We start from the raw sequence: 17,281 nt of genomic DNA on the forward strand, positions 1-17,281 counted from the left end.
TAGTCCCAGCTACTCAGGAGGCTGAGGCAGGAGAATGGCGGGAACCTGGGAGGTGGAGCTTGCAGTGAGCCGAGATCGCGCCACTGCACTCCAGCCTGGGCAACAGCGTGAGACTCCGTCTCAAAAAAAAAAAAAAAAAAAAAGTATGTACAATATTATTGGTATATTTCAGAAATATTGTGGGTTTGGTTACAAGCCTCTGCAATGAAGTGAATATTGTAATAAAGCAAGTTAAACAAATTACTTGGGTAACCAATTAATAGAAAAGTATGTTTATACTGTAGTCTTTTAAGTTTACAGTAGCATGTCTAAAAAACAATGTACATACCTTAATTTAAAAATACTTTCTTGTTAAGGCTGCTAATAATCTGAGCTTTCAGCAAGTCATAATCTTTTTGCTAATGGAGAATCTTGTTTCGACGTTAATGGCTGCTGACTGATCAGGGTGGTGGTGGTTGCTGAAGGTTGGGGTGACTGTGGCAATTTCTTAAAAGAACAATCAAGTTCCCACATGAACTGACTCTTCCTTCTACAAAGATTTCTCTGTAGCATAAAATGCTGCTTGGTAGTGTTTTACCCACAGTCGAAGTTTTTTCCAAATTTCAGTCTTCTCAAACCCTGCTGCTGCTGTATTAACTAAGTCTATATAATATTCTAAAACTTTTGTTGTCATCTCAATAGTGTTCACAGCATTTTCAACACGTCTTTCTAAGTGTCATCATTTCTAGCTTTTGATTAAAGTGAGAGTTGTGTGACTCTTCTTTACTTGAACTTGTAGAGGCCATTGTAGGGTTATTAATTGGCCTGATGTCCAACCAGGAGTAGATTCCATCTCAAGAAACTGCATTCTTTGCTTATCCATAAGAAGCATCTCCTCATCTGTTCAAGTTTTATTATGAGATGCAGCAATTCAGTCACATCTTCAGGGTCCACTTCTTTTTTTTTTTTTTTTTGAGATGGAGGCTCGCTGTGTTGCCCAGGCTGGAGTGCAGTGGCGCAATCTCGGCTTACTGCAAGCTCCGCCTCCTGGGCTCACACCATTGTCCTGCCTCAGCCTCCTGAGTAGCTGGGACTACAGGCGCCTGCCACCACGCCCGGCTAATTTTTTTGTAGTTTTTTAGTAGAGACGGGGTTTCACCGTGTTAGCCAGGGTGATCTCGATCTCCTGACCTCGTGATCTGCCAGCCTCAGCCTCCCAAAGGGCTGGGATTACAGGCGTGATCCACCGCGCCCGGCCTTCAGGCTCCACTTCTTATTCTGGTTGTTTTGCTTTTTCCACCCCATCTGTAACAGCTTCAGCTGAAGCCCAGAACTCCTCAAAATCACCCATGATGGTTGGAATCAACTTCTTCCAAACTCCTGTTAATGTTGATACTTTGACCTCTTCCCATGAATCATTAATGTTCTTAATGGCATCTAGAATGGTGACTCCTTTCCAGAAGATCTTCAATTTACTTTGCCCAGATCCGTCAGTGAAATCACTGTCTCTGGCAGCTATTAAGAAATTTGTTTCTTAAGTAGTAAGTCTTGAAAGGCAAGGTGATTTCTTAATCCACGGGCTGTAGAATGGATGTTGTATCAGCAGACATGAAAACAACACTCATCTTCTTGTGTATCTCCATCAGACCTCCAGGGTAACCAGGTGTATTGTCATTGAGCAGTACTATTTTGAGAGGAGTCTTTTTTTCTGAGCAGTAGGTTTCAATCGTGGGCTTCAGTAAACCATACTGTAAACAGATGTGCTGTCATCCAGGCTTTGTTCTTCCTTTTATAAAGCACAGGCAGAGTAGATTTAGCATAATTCTTTAGGACCCTAGGATTTTTGGAATGGTACATGAGCACTGGCTTCAACTTCAAGTCACCAGCTGCATTAACCCCTAACAAGAGAGTTAGCTTGTCCTTTGAAGCTCTGAAGCCAGGCATTGACTTCTCTCTAGCTATGAAAGTCCTAGATGGCGTTTTCTGCTAGTAGCAGGCTGTTTCATATACATTGAAAGTCTGTTGTTTAGTGCAGCCACCTTCACCAATGATCGTAGCTAGATCCTGCAGTCTACATTAGCTCTTGCTGCTTCACATTGCACTTGTATGTTATGGAGATGGTGTCTTTCCTCAAATCTCATGAACCAACCTCTGCTGGCTTGGTTTCAAACCTTCCTTCTGCAGCTTCCTCACCTCTCTCAACCTTCATAGAATTGAACAGAGTTAGGGTCTTCCTCTGGATTAGGCTTTGGCTTACGAGAATGTTGTGGCTGGTTTCGTCTTCTATCCAGACCACTCAAACTTTCTCCCTATTAGCAATAAGGCTGTTTCACTTTCTTACTTGTGTGTTCACTGGAATAACCTTTTTTTTTTTTTTGAGATGGAGTCTCACTCTGTCACCAGGCTGGAGTTCAGTGGTGCAGTCTCGGCTCACTGCAACCTCCACCTCCCGGGTACAAGCGATTCCCTTGCCTCAGCCTCCTGAGTAGCTGGGACTACAGGAGTGCGCTACCACACTCAGGTGATTTTTGTATTTTTAGTAGAGATGGGTCTCACCATGTTGGCCAAGACGGTCTCGATCTCTTGACCTCGTAATCTGCCCATCTTGGCCTCCCAATGGAGTAATATTTTAAATTTCCTTCAATAATCTTTCTTTTCCACTGGGCACAGTTGCTCATGCCTGTAATCCCAGCACTTTGAGAAGCCGAGGCAGGCGGATCACCTGAAGTCAGGAGTTCAAGACCAGCCTGGCCAACATGGCGAAACCCCGTCTCTACTAAAAATACAAAAAAATTAGCCAGGCATGGTGGTGCTTGCCTGTAGTCTCAGCTACTTGGGAGGCTGAGGTGGGAGAATCGCTTGAACCTTGGCGGCAGAGGTTGCAGTGAGCCGAGATCATGCCATTACACTCCAGCCTGGGTGACAGAGAGAGACTCTGTCTCAAAAAAAAAAAATGTTTCTTTTCCCTTCTCATCTTGGCTAAATATGTGGTGCGAAAGGCCTCGCGTTCATCCTGCCTTGGCTTTCAACATGCCTTCTTCACTAAGTGTAATCATTTCTAGCTTTGGATTAAAGTCAGAGATGTATGACTCTTTATTTATTTGAACACTTAGAGGCCATTGTGGAGTTATTAATTGGCCTAATTTCAATGTGTCATGGGGAATACGGAGGCCCAAGGAGAGGGAAAGAGATGGGGGAATGGCTGGTCAGTGGAGCAGTGAGAACAGACCCAACATTTATAGATTAAGTTCGTGGTCTTATATGATTGTGGTTTGTGGCACCCCAAAACTATGACAACAGTAACATCAAAGATCACTGATCACAGATCTCCCTAACAGGTGTAATAGTAATGAAAACTTGTGAATTTTATGAGAATTACCCAAATGTGACTCAGGGACACAAAGTGAGCTCGTGCTGATGGAAATATGGCACCAATAGGCTTGCTTGAAACAGGATTGTCACAAACCTTCAATTTTTAAAAAACATAGTATCTGCAAAGCGTAGTAAAGTGAGGTATGCTTGTGTACACTTAGAAGTATATACATTGGCCGGACACAGTGGCTCACACCTGTAATCCCAGCACTTTGGGAGGCTGAGGTGGATGGATTGCTTGAGCTCAGGGGTTTGAGACCGGCCCTGGGCAACATGATGAAACCCCGTCTCTGCAGAAAATACAAGAATTGGCCAGGCATAGTCGCTTGTACCTGTTCTTTCAGCTACTTGGGTTCTGAGGCGGGAGGATCGTTTGAGCCCAGGAAATGGAGGTTGCAATGAGCCAGGATCACACCACTTTACTCCAGCCTGGGCAACAGAGTGAAACCCTATCTCCAAAAAAAAAAAAAAAAGGTATATACGTAATTATATACACATTGACACGTATGCATTTGTATATGCATGTATATACTTAAAACAGTGGTTGAATAAGTTAATAATTACCTAAAGGGAAAGCTGTGGAGGAGATAGGGTGCAAAGGATAGGAGGATAGTAGAAGCTAGACTTCTTTGAATGTATTTTGTTTTACAGATGTAGTTTTGGAGCCATATAAATATTTTACATAATTTAAGGTAAACTTTAAATTTAAAGAGCAATTCCTAAAAAGTCAAGTAAAATTTAAAGAAACAAGTCTGTGTTTTTGGATGGCGACATTGCTACTTAGAGAGAAATTGTTCCACATTCTTTCTTTCCTTTCTTTCTTGCTTTTTTTCAAGACGAAGCCTTGCTCGTCCCCTAGGCTGGAGTTCAGTGTCGCGATCTCAGCTCACTGCAACCTCCGCCTCCCGAGTTCAAGAGATTCTCCTGCCTCAGCCTCCCAGTTAGCTGGGATTACAGGCGCCTGCCATGCCCGGCTAATTTTTGTATTTTCAGTAGAGATGGGGTTTCACCATGTTGGCCAGGCTGGTCTCGAACTCCTGACCTCAGGTGATCCGCCCACCTCGGCCTCCCAAAGTGCTGGAATTACAGGCATGAGCCACTGTGCCCGGCCTCTTTCCTTTCTTTCTTAATTTCCTTTCTTTTATTTCTTTTGAGGTGGAGTCTCGTTCGCCCAGGCTGGAGTGAAGTGGTGTGGTCTCGGCTCACTGCAACTTCTGCCACCCTGGGTTCAAGCGATTCTCCTGTCTTAGCCTCCCGAGTAGCTGGTATTACAGGTGCGCACCACCATGCCCAGCTAATTTTTGTATTTTTAGCAGAGATGGGGTTTCACCATATTAGCCAGGCTGGTCTTGAACTCCTGACCTCAGGTGATCTGCCCACCTCGGCCTCCCAAAGTGCTGGGATTGCAGGCGTGAGCCACTGTGCCCAGCCAACTCTTCCATGTAATTTCAAGGCACAATGATTTGACTTTACATCCTAGTGAAATACATCTTCAAAACAAAAAATTTAAAAAAAAATCTTAAATTTCTTTTTTTAGTAATCATTTTGTTGATGCTAGTATTGGTATTACGACTTGATTGAATCAGTGATAAAACAAATAATTATGTTGGTGTTTTGATAACTGGAAAGAGATAAGACAGAAGAGGGTAATTAGAAATTCTATGGTCTTGAATTTGAGTTTGACTATCAATATAAACTCAAGATATATCTATTCTTTTTAAAAATACATATTTCCTAGCCTTGTCCACTGAAAAGTTAGAAATAGTGACCAACCCAATAGCAGTGAGCAGCCTTAGTTTTCAGTCTCCGAATTCCTTTTCTCCATCCCAGTGGGAGTTAGACACCTGCTCATTCCAAGTCCAGAGCAGGAGATGGAGAGGATGAACCTGGAGCATCAGATCATGCCAGAAAGCAAATGACCTACTACAAAATACTAGAGTTTTGTCTGAAGCATTCCAGAGCCAGCTTGAATAGGCTCCCACTGGACAAAGCTAGGATAATCTGAGTACCAATTATCTGGTGCAAAAGGCCTTGCGTTCATCCTATGAGAAATACTGCAATGGATTGAAAAACTTCAAATATATTTAAATCTATGAGTCATAGGGATATGTACAAACAAACAAAAAACCTTTATAATCACCTTTAGTGAATACTAGGGAGCAAACTCATTATTTTTGAAACTGGTAAATAAGGGAGAAAGAATCAAGTGTTCTGTTTTGCCTTTTGTATGTGAACATTCCTCGGAGTAACCAAGTTGTTGATAGGGGCAGTTTCTCTTCATAGAGTATTTCTGCTAGTAAACAAAGACAGAATGCTACCAAGATGCTGTTGAGAGTATACAACTCATGTCTGAAAAATTCTTGCAAACAAAAAATAGAACCCTGAATTTGATCAGGGCTTTAGTTCTAACGACTAATTTACAGGAAAGAGAACAGACAAAGGAGTATGTTAAATTGCACCATGGGGATTCATTCAGCAAACAACAGACTGTGGGAAACTGTGCAGAACAGATGACTCACTTTTTTCGAACAAATTGCAAAGGAAAAAAGTGAAAGGGGAAATCTATTGGTTAAAACGGACTTAAGAAACATATTAATCAATTACAGTACATAAAACTTGTTTAGGTTGTGGTTCAAACAAACTGGGGGATAAAAAACATAGGACATGTGAGGGAATGTGAACATTACTTTGATATTTCATGATACTAAAAAATCGTTGGCCAGACGTGGTCAACAAATGTCTTTTATAGAGAGATGGGTACAACCCTGTCTCTATAAAAAATACAAAAATTAGCCAAGTGTCATAATGTGCGCCTGTAGTCCCAGTTACTTGGAAGGCTGAGGTAGGAGGATCGCTTGAGCCAGGGAGGCAGAGGTTGCAGTGAGCCAAGATTGTGCCACTGCACTCCAGCCTGGAAAACAGAGCCAGACCTTGTCTCAAAAAAAAAAAAAAATTACTGTTAACTCTGTGTGTGTGTGTGTGTGGGTGTGTGTGTGTGAGAGACAGAGAGAGAGCTGGTCTTATTGTTTGTTTAAGGCAAGTCTTGTGTTTTAAAGATACTAATATATGTTGAGACTGAGCATGGTGGCTCATGTATGTAATTCCAGTACTTCGGGAGTCCAGGGTGGAAGGATTGCTTGAGCCCACGAGTTTGAGGCCAGCCTGGACAACAAAGTGAGACTCTGTCTCTACACAAAATTTTTTAAAAAAGAAAAATGAGCCAGGTGTGGTGGTGTGCACCTGTAATCCCAGCTACTGGGAGGCTGAGACAGGAGGATTGCTTGAGCCCAGGAGTTCAAGGCTGCAGTGAGCCATGATCACATCACTGCACTCCAGCAGTAGTGTGATCTCAGTGACAGAACAAGACCCTGTCTCTACAACAACAAACAAACAAAAAGATACAGGTTGAAATATTTAACAGTTGAAATGATATACTTTCTTGGATTTGCTTCAAAATAATCTAGAGGGGATGAGGTGTATGGAGCATTATGGAGGGGAAAAAATCAGTCATAAGAACTGTTGAAGATTGGTGATGAGTATATGAGAGTTCATTATATTATTCTCTTGCAACATTTGTATAAGTTGTTAATATCTTATTATGAGAAAATTAGAAAAAGTAAGAAGCTGGCCATATAAGAATGGCTCAAAAAAAAAAAACATTTCAGTAACATAACTAACCTATTATTTTTTCATAGTCAAGGTTACCACTCTATTTTTAGTAACTTCTTGTTTTGTATTAATTTTAGATTTGTAGAAAAATTGCAAAGATAGTACAGATAATTCCCATGTACCCCTGTATTAGTTCATTTTCATGCTGCTGATAAAGACATACCCAAGATTGGGAAGAAAAAGAGGTTTAATTGGACTTACAGTTCCACATGGCTGGGGAGGCCTCAGAATCATGGTGGCAGGCAAAAGGCACTTCTTACATGGCAGCGGCAAGCAAAAATGAGAAAGAAGCAAAAGCAGAAACCCCTGATAAGCCCATCAGATCTCGTGAGACTTACTCACTGTCAAGAGAATAGTACAGGAAAGACCGGCCCTCAGGATTCAGTTACCTCCCCCTGGATTCTTCCCACAATAGAATTCCTGGGATTCTATTCCCGGGAATTCCAGGAGATACAATTCAAGTTGAGATTTGGGTGGGGACAGAGCCAAACCGTGTCATTCCACCTTTGGCCCCTCCGAATCTCACGTCCTCACATTTCAAAACCAATCATGCCTTCCCAACAATCCCCCAGGGTTTAACTCATTTCAGCATTAATCCCAAAAGTCCACAGTCCAAAGTCTCCACTGAGACAAGGCAAGTCTCTTTCACCTACAAGCTTGTAAAATAAAAAGCGAAGTAGTTACTTCCCATATACAATGGGGGTACAGGTATTGGGTAAATACAGCCATTCCAAATGAAAGAAATTTGCCAAAACAAAGGGATTACAGTGCCCATGCAAGTCCGAAATCCAGTGGGGCAGTCAAATTTTAAAACTCCAAAATGATCTCCTTTGACTCTGCGTCTCACATTCAGGTCACACTGATGTAAGAGGTGGGTGGTCTTGGGAAGCTCCGGCCCTGTGGCCGGGAGGCAGGGTACAGCCTTCTTCCTGGCTTCTTTCACAGGCTGGCGCTGAATGTCTGTGGCTTTTCCAGGTGCATGGTTCAAGCTGTCGGTGGATCTACCATTCCGGGGTCTGGAGGACGGTGGTCCTCTTCTCACAGCTCCACTAGGCAGTGTCCCAGTAGGGACTCTGTGTGGGGGCTCCAACCCCACATTTCCCTTCCGCACTACCCTAGCAGAGGTTCTCCATGAGGGCCTCGCCCCTGCAGCAAACTTTTGCCTGGGCATCCAGGCATTTCCTTACATCTTCTGAAATCTAGGCAGAGGTTCCCAAACCTCCATTCTTGACTTCTGTGCACCCACAGGCTCAACACCACTTGGAAGCTGCCAAAGCCTGGGGCTTCCACCCTCTGAAGCCACAGCCCAAGCTGTATGTTGGCCCCTTTCAGCCACTGCTGGAGCAGCTGGGACACAGGGCACCAAGTCCCTAGGCTGCACACAGTACGGGGGCCATGGACCTGGCCCGTGAAATCACTTTTTCCCCCTAGGCCTGTAGGCCTGTGATGGGAGGGACAGCCATGAAGACCACTGACATTACCTGGAGACATTTTCCCCATTGTCTTGGGGATTAACATTGGACTCCTTGTTACTTATGCAAATTTCTACAGCCGGCTTGGATTTCTCCTCAGAAAATGAAATTTTCTTTTCTTTCGCATTGTCAGGCTGCAGATTTTCCGAACTTTGATACTCTGCTTACCTTATAAAACTGAATGCCTTTCACAGCACCCAAGTCACCTCTTGAATGCTTTGCTGCTTAGAAATTTCTTCCACCAGATACTCTCAATCATCTCTCTCAAGTTCAAAGTTCCACAAATCTCTAGGGCGAGTACAAAATGCTACCAGTCTCTTTGCTAAAGCATAACAAGAGTCACCTTTGCTCCAGTTCCCAGCAAGTTCCTCATCTCCATCTGAGACCACCTCAGCCTGGACCTTATTGTTCATATCACCATCAGCATTTTTATCAAAGCCCTTCAGCTTTGATAAACTTTCTCACATTTCCTGTCTTCTTCTGAGCCCTCCAAACTGTTCCAACCTTTGCCTGTTACTCATTTCCAAAGTCGCTTCCACATTTTCTGCTATCTTCAGCAACCTCCCACTCTACTGGTACCAATTTACTGTACTAGTCTGTTTTCACTCTGCTGATAAAGACACACCCAAGACTGGGAAGAAAAAGAGGTTTAATTGGACTTACAGTTCCACATGGCTGGGGAGGCCTCAGAATCATGGCAGGAGGTGAAAGACACTTCCTTTTTTTTTTTTTTTGGGGGGGGGGGTGGAGTCTCGTTCTGTCGCCCAGGCTGGAGTGCAATGGCACAATCTTGGCTCACTGCAGCCTCCACAATCTTGGCTCACTGCAGCCTCCACCATCTTGGCTCGCTGCAGCCTCCACCTCCCAGGTTCAAAGGAATCTCCTGCCTCAGCCTCCTGAGTAGCTAGGACTACAGGCACGTGCCACCACGCCTGGCTAATTGTTTTTGTATCTTTAGTAGAGACCTGTCTCTATCTTTAGTAGAGACCATGTCTTTCACCATGTTGGCCAGGCTTCCAGGCTTGTCTCAAACTCCTAACCTCGTGATCCACTCGCCTCGGCCTCCCAAAGTGCTGGAATTACAGGCGTGAGCCATCGTGCCTGGCCTGAAAGATACGTCTTACATGGTGGTGGCAAGAGAAAATGAGGAAGAAGCAAAAGTGGAAACCCATGATAAGTCCCTCAGAGACTTATGCACTATCACGAGAAAAGTATGGGAAAGACTGACCCCATGATTCAATTACCTCCCCCTAGGTTCCTCCCACAACATGTGGGAATTCTGGGAGATACAATTCAAGTTGAGACTTGGGTGGGGACACAGCCAAACCATATCAACACCTCACCCACTTTCTTTCGTTATTTAATTTCTTATATTACCATGCTGCATTTGTAAAAGCTAAGAAACCAACATTGATACGTTACTGTTAATGAAACACCAGACTTTATTTGAATTTTACCAGTTTTTCTATTACAGTCCCCTTTCTGTTCCAGAATCTAATCTGGGGTACCACATTGCATTGAATCATCATGCCACCTTAGTCTTTGGTCTGTGACAGTTCCTCAGCCTTTCCTTATTTTTTATGACCTTTACGTAAGTCTTGAGTACTGGCTAGGTATCCAATCTGGATTTGTCTGTTGTTTTTCTCATGACTAGACTGGGGTTTTGGGTATTGGGAAAGAATACCACAAAGGTAAAGTACCCTTATCACATTATATCAAGGAGTGCGTGCTATCAACACGACACCACTGATAATATGAACCTTCTTGGCTTGGTTGAGGTATTACTGCATTTGCTGGTTTTCTCAACTATCATGTTGCTAGTTTTCTCTACTATGATGTTAATATTTTTCCCTTTCCCTGTTCTATTATTTGGAAGCAAGTTACTAAGTATAGCCCACCCTCATTTTGGGCAGGGAGGGTGGTTTTGCTCTACTTTCTGTAATGGAGATGTTTTCGGAGTTCCTAAAACCACCTGCAGGTTCAGTGATTCACTAGAAGAACTCACAGAAGTCAGCGTATGGCCATACTTGTGGCAAGCTTTGTTGTGGCAAAAGAGTACAAAGCAGTGTCAGCAAAGGGAAAAGGTGCTTGGGAAGCAGTCTGGAGGAACCCGGGTAGAAGTAGTCTGGAGGAACCCAGGTAGAAGTGTCCAAGAGTCCTCCCCCCGTGGAGTCACACAGGATGCACTGAATTCCCCTTGTGACAAGTTGTGACAACACATGTTAAGTGTAATCTTACAGGGAAGCTTGCCTGAGCCTAGGTGTCCAGGGGTTTTACTGGGGACTGGTCAAGGAGGCATCCTCTGCCTGGCATGTACATTTTCAGACTTCCAGAAGGAAAGAGGTATTCAACATTAATCACATTGTTTGTGTAAACCAGGGGTGTCCAATCTTTTTGCTTCCCTGGTCTACGCTGGAAGAAGAAGAATTGTCTTGGGCCACACGTAAAACACACTGACAGTAACAATAGCTGATGAGCTAAAAAAGAAAAAGTCACACAAAAAATCTCATAATGTTTTAAGGAAGTTTTATAATTTGTGTTGGGCTGCATTCAAAACCGTCTTGGGCCGCTTGTAGCCCATCTGCCGCGGGTTGGACAAGCTTGGTGTAAACCATTCAGGCACAGTGAACCACTTTTGTAATTTATGGAAGGGTTTTATACCAACATAGGGAACTGTTTACTAGTCAAGTTTCCAGCCCCAAGCCAGGGCCAACCGTATGAGGAGGTCTTTCTAATGATAATAGCCTCAGGCCTTCAGTGTTCTTTTCTATATAGGGAAGTATCTACATATTACTTTTACTACCCATTTTTATTTTGAGAAAAAAAAAGGAATCAGATGAAAAATATAGCACATAATAATAGAAGCTATATGATAGTAAGAATGACAAAATGAAATTTAAGATCAGATCAGGGGTGTTTAATTTCCTTCTAATAAAATATGTGGCAATCTGGGCCATTTTTCTGGTTCTTTTAGTATTTCTCTGGCCAATTTTTTAACATTGCTATAAAAATATTACTCATATTGCAACTTTTGGAGCATTTCATAATTTTAAAAATGCCTCTGGGTTATGAGGCATAAATTTTATGCATAAATTTTCAGTAATAAGTCATAACCTAACAACCAAAACCTGGGTGGATATCTTAGAAAGTAATTACTAAGATTTAAGACACAATATGCTGGGCATGGTGGCTCCAAACTGTAATCCCGGCGCTTTGGGAGGCCAAGGTGGGCAGATCACAAGGTCAGGAGTTTGAGACCAGCCTGGCCAATATGGTGGAACCCCATCTCTACTAAAAGAAAAAAATTACAAAAATTAGCCAGGCATAGTGGCTGTAGCCTGTAGTCCCAGCTACTTGGGAGGCTGAGGCAGGAGAATCACTTGAACCCGGGAGGTGGAGGTTGCAGTGAGCTGAGATCACACCACTGCACTCCACTCTGGGTGAGAGAGTGAGACTGCATCTCAAAAACAAAAAAAAAAGAAAAAGACACCATATTTATTAGTCATTTACTTTCTTTTAATAGGAAAAGCGTGGTCTTCGAGAAATGCGAGTTCTTGAAAATTTGAAGAATATGATCCATGAAACAAATGAACATACTCTTCCCAAATGTAGAGACACAGTGCGGGACAACCTCAGCCAAGTTCTCCAGAGATGTGAGTTAGCGATTTTTTTTTAATTGCTTTTCATTTCAAATGAATGCTACACCACAATGTATTTTCTTGGGTATTATGGTGAGAAGTGGAGAGGGAAAGTTCTTAACCTGGATATATGAGAGGGAAGCTCAGTTACAGAGAAAGTGGTTTTCTAGTGATTAATGTGTGTTGCCATTAATTAATCTCCAAACAGCATTAATCTCCAAAGTGAGTTGTGTGCATCTGTGGTACACGAGACAGTCTGTTTAGTATGTGAGAAAGTCAAAATATTTTTCACCTATTTTTACAAATTTTTCTTTTTTTTTTTGGAGGCACAGTCTCACTCTGCCTCCCAGGCTGGAAGGCAGTGGTGGGATCTCAGCTCACTACGACCTCCGTCTCCCAGATTCAAGTGGTTCTCGTGCCTCAGTCTACTGAGTAGCTGGGACTACAGGTGTGTATCACCACGCCTGGCTAATTTTTTTGTTTTTAGTAGAGATGGGGTTTCACCAAGTTGGCCAGGCTGGTCTCGAACTCCTGGCCTCAAGTGATCCACCTGCCTTAACCTCCCAAAGTGCTGGAATTTTTTACAGGCATGAGCCACCATGGCCGTCCTATTTTTACAAAAAAAATTTTTATATATATATATATATATATATATATATATATATATATATATATATATATATAAAATTTGAGGCTGGGCACGGTGGCTCATGCTTGTAATCCTAGCACTTTGGGAGGCCAAGGCAGGCAGACCACGAGGTCAGGAGTTTGAGACCGACCTGGCCAATATGGTAAAACCCTGTCTCTACTAAAAATACAAAAATTAGCCAGGCGTGATGGCACGCGCCTGTAGTCCCAGCTACTTGGGAGGTTGAGGCAGAAGAATCCCTTGAACCCAGGAGGCGGAGGTTGCAGTGAGCAGAGCGAGATGCCATCTCGGAAAAAAAAAAAAAAATTGATGACCAGGAACTGGGAAGATCTGAGATGAAACTTCTTTTTCACACAGGGGACTAGAGGTAGCTTTATTTAGAAAATAATGTTTTCATAAATGTTTATACTTTATCACTTTTTTTCATTAAGTAAAATATTTTAATGTGGAGAGATAGTTGATCAAAATGAATATTTTTAATATCAAACCATAACAAAATAAATAAAAGTTTTATTAGTAACTGATTTAGAAATTTGAAGTATTTAAGAAAATCCAGATTTATATTGCCAATATTCAGCTTGTCCAAGTGTTGTGCAGGAAGGAATTCAAGAGCAACAAGTGGGGATAACGCTGGTAAATAATGATGGGTTACTGAAATATAAAATGGAAACAGATCTTTCTGAAGGGGAAGAAAAGCCAAAAAAAACCCCATGAAAAACAAAAAAACTGACCTGCAATAGAATGGCTGGTGAAGAAAGGCAGCAGAGAGATCTTGGTTAATAACTGAATTAAATAAGTCTTTGTGTCCATGTCCAAGTTAATGCTCTTGTGTACTCTAATGCTAAAAGGAGGTTGGAAAACATAGATCTCCCAGGTCACATTTGGTTTCTCGGAGTGGAACAGCAGAAGTATAAAATTGGCCTTAGGCTTTTGCATTTTACAACAAACATGCCCTCATTTGTTCATAACCACATCCTTAACCCTGTCAAACATTCTAGTTAGCATGCTAAAAGGAAAACTGCAACAGTTATCAATAAGATGTTTACGTATGCCTTGCAGACATGCATGCACCTTTCCTTTTCCACATTGTAAGTATATAAAACTAAATTTTGTAAAACTGAGTGAAAACTATTTTGACTTACTTCATTCTGGGGCTAACGTTATTGAAGATGTGAGGACGAGCCTCTTAAAATTACGGTCTTCTCAGTGAAGTACAAAAGTATTACTGATAATTTACAATCCAGATTAAGTGCGTTTTCTTGAAAGGCAGAATTAAAACATAAAAATGTGAAGTTAGTAATTGAGGTTCCATTGTGTGTGGAATACATTGGGTCTTGCCAGCTGTAGAAACCAGGCAATGGCTTTCCAAACAGTTTTCTGCTGGAAGCAGGAAAAGTTTCTGTAGTAAGCTCTGACAGAAGTATTTTCTTGTACCTTTTATCGCTGAGTGTCACTGCCTTTAAAACTGATGTAATTTTGAAAATTAGTCTGGGCCAAGCTGTCTTTCATGGCAAATTTCATGTTTAAAAGTGACATTTTAAATTATGTATTGACTTGTTTATTTTCACCACTAATCGATCTGGGAGTTGTGCAAAATCATTTAAGCAAGTTTATGTATAGAATATATTGATCTCAGTATTTAATAGTACAAGACTATTGATAAGTTGGGTTTCATTTTGTGCTTTTTAGTAGAACCATCACATTTATCTCTTCATATACGTGTTTGACACTATGTGTGTGGTCAGCTGTGCCTCTCAGAACACTACAAATGTGGGTCTTACACATTGTTCTGACATTGTGCACAAAACTAACAGATGAAGGGCCAAGAAGGTGGGACCATCTAGAATTCTCTGAATGGAGACCTAGTACAGAACTCAGCTTGGAACCATTTCTGCTTTTGGCTGCATTGCCACCTACTTTGCAGAGTGTCCTGAGATTAGGTGAGCAGAGGCTTTAGAACCAAAACTCTTCTGTAGTTCCTTAAGAACCACAAAAAAGTAAATAGGAGCTCCATCAAGGTATGTAAGAGCAATCCATAAAGTAACTTGTTATGAAGATATAGCCATTACCTTTTTTTCATCCTTGAGACAAGGTGTCTGTGTTCTATTTATTAATTATTTAATAGACTTGTAAATTTCACCACGTTTGGTGTCAGGAGATCTTGTCTTAGTATCAAGGATTCAGCCTTTGATTTTTAGAGAGTAAGGAGGATGGACAGCTTCTAGGTTATTCCTCATTCGAATAAACTAACATGACCATAATAAAAGAATATCCCCTCCCTCCTTGTCTCCCTCTCTCTTTTTAAGAACAGTGACTTTATTTTTGCATTATTTAAAAGTAAAACCTAATGTATTTTAGTAATAAGCAAAAAATAAAGAAGAAAATAAATCGTAAAAAGAAAGAAACAGGCCAGGCATGGTGGCTCACACCTGTAATCCCAGCACTTTGGGAGGCCTAGGCTGGAGGATTGCTTGAAGCCAAGAGTTCAAGACCAGCCTGGGCAACAAAGCAAGACACCCTCTCTCTACCAAAAAAATTGAAAAAAATTAACTAGGTGTGGTGAGGTGCACCTCTAGTCCCAGCTACCTGGGAGGCTGAGGTGGTAGGATTGCTTGAGCCCAGGAGTTCAAGGCTGCACCAAGTTATGATGATGCCACTGCACTCCAGCCTGAGCAACAGAGTGAGATCCTGTCTCTAACCAACAGCAACAACAGCAACAACAACCTCCTTTAAAAAGCTGTTGCTTTTTAACTTTGGTGAACACCATTCCAGGCATCTTTATGTGTATTCAAGAACGATGTATGGAGAATGATAGCTGGATAAATGAGCAGGGAAGAGGAGAAGTTGGGGGGAAGGTATGAGAGGGAGAGAAAACATTTGATAAGAATGGGATCATATAACTTTTAAGTTAAAGTATTAACTTTACTTTCATTTGAATTAGAACAAAAATTAAAGTAAAATGGAAGACAGTACCTTGAAACAAGTACTTCGTACCATCAAATATAGTAGTTACTAAAAGATCATTATGAGGAAAATAATTATAGAAAACAATTCAAAGTTGTAGTCATGTTGTTTCTGTTCATTTGTATTATGTTCAAATTGTTAGTAGCATTAATTAATGCCTTGCCATGAGAGATGGAGGATTTTCAACCCTCCCTTCCTGCCACTCTTCCACTACTCTCTCACTTGTGAATTTAACTTTGTCAGGGTTTATAATACTTGCTTTCTGTTCTACAGTTAAAATTCTGCCAATGTTTAGTTGTAGACAATTCAATTCCTTTTTTTTAGGCTGAATTGCAGGGGTGTGGTCACGGCTCACGCAGCCTCGACCCCCTGGACTCAGGTGATCCTCCCACCTCAGCCTTCCAAATAGCAGAGACTACAGGTATGCACCACCATGCTGGCTAATTTTTTCGTAGAGACAGGGTTTGCCATGTTGCCCGGACTGGTCACAAACTCCTGGGCTCAAGCAATCCGCCTGCCTCTGCCTTGCAAAGTGCTGGGGATTACAGGCATGAACCACCACAACCAACCTGATTCAATTCCTTTGTTTCTGATTTTATTTATTGTATCTGTAATGATGTTGTTACAGTTCTCTGTTTCCTTAGCTTTGTAGTTTCATTTTTCATTTCATTCTGTATTTTTATCATCAGGTTTGATCACATTTATTGAGCTTATAATGCTACTTTCTATAGGACTTATAGAGACTTTTATTAGGTTTTCTTCCAGGATGGATACTTTGTCTTATCTGTCTTTCATATGTTCTTTTCCTTTCTTTCCTCTCCCCTCCCCTGTCTGTTTTTCTACAAATTAAAGCGTATTAGAGTTCTAACAATTTTGTAATAGAGACGGGGTTTCACCATGTTGGCCAAGATGGTCTCAATCTCTTGACCTCGTGATCCACCTGCCTCAGCCTCCCAAGGTGCTGGGATTACAGGCATGAGCCACCAGGAATCTCAGTTCTTGACTACAATCTGTGTTCCTATTCTTGGTTACTACTTTTCAAAGTTTATTGTATGCAATTATAATTCTTTACTGTTTAGTAAATGGTGAAGTATTTTACCTTTTAAAAAACTTTGTTTTGAGAGTCATCTAAGGGACTGTTTGTGTGATTTTGCTTCACTCTGCCATCTTTACCTAGAAATCTTTAAGAACACACTGTAATTTAAAATACAAACTAATTTATATAGCACTTTACTAGTTAGACTTTTCGCCTGTATTTTTTCATTTTTTTCTCATAACCCAGTGAAATAAGTGTTTATCATCTTCCCTGCCTTATAGTTGAGAAAACTGAAATTTATAGTGGTTGAACACTCCAGATTCTCCAATAATAATTGGAGGAACTATTATGCAAGCCTAGCTCTTCTGCCTCCAGAGCTCAAGTTCCACTTCAGGATGTTACTTCTATGTATCTTTGAAAAGGTAGTAAGAAAAGTCTGCCTTTATTCCTGGATTATCACTTTTTCTTGGATTTCCTCCTACAACGCAGGCTCCTCCTTTTC

The 17,281-nt window shown here is 41.5% G+C and overlaps 1 protein-coding gene across 3 annotated transcripts in view; it reads left to right on the top strand.

Annotated features, from left to right (window-relative positions):
- The window catches only part of BLOC1S5 (biogenesis of lysosomal organelles complex 1 subunit 5), a 66,332-nt gene that overhangs the window by 22,467 nt on the left and 26,584 nt on the right, over positions 1 to 17,281 (top strand). For 2 of the 3 annotated variants that reach the window (NM_001194862.4, XM_015135443.3), the window contains 1 exon segment: positions 12,016 to 12,145. The exons of the other annotated variant lie outside the window; for it this stretch is intronic. In NM_001194862.4, the coding sequence (NP_001181791.1) occupies positions 12,016 to 12,145 (130 nt within the window). 3 annotated transcript variants of the gene reach the window in all.

Source organism: Macaca mulatta, chromosome 4 (genome assembly GCF_049350105.2).
Source record: "Macaca mulatta isolate MMU2019108-1 chromosome 4, T2T-MMU8v2.0, whole genome shotgun sequence".
NCBI classification, from domain to species: domain Eukaryota; kingdom Metazoa; phylum Chordata; class Mammalia; order Primates; family Cercopithecidae; genus Macaca; species Macaca mulatta.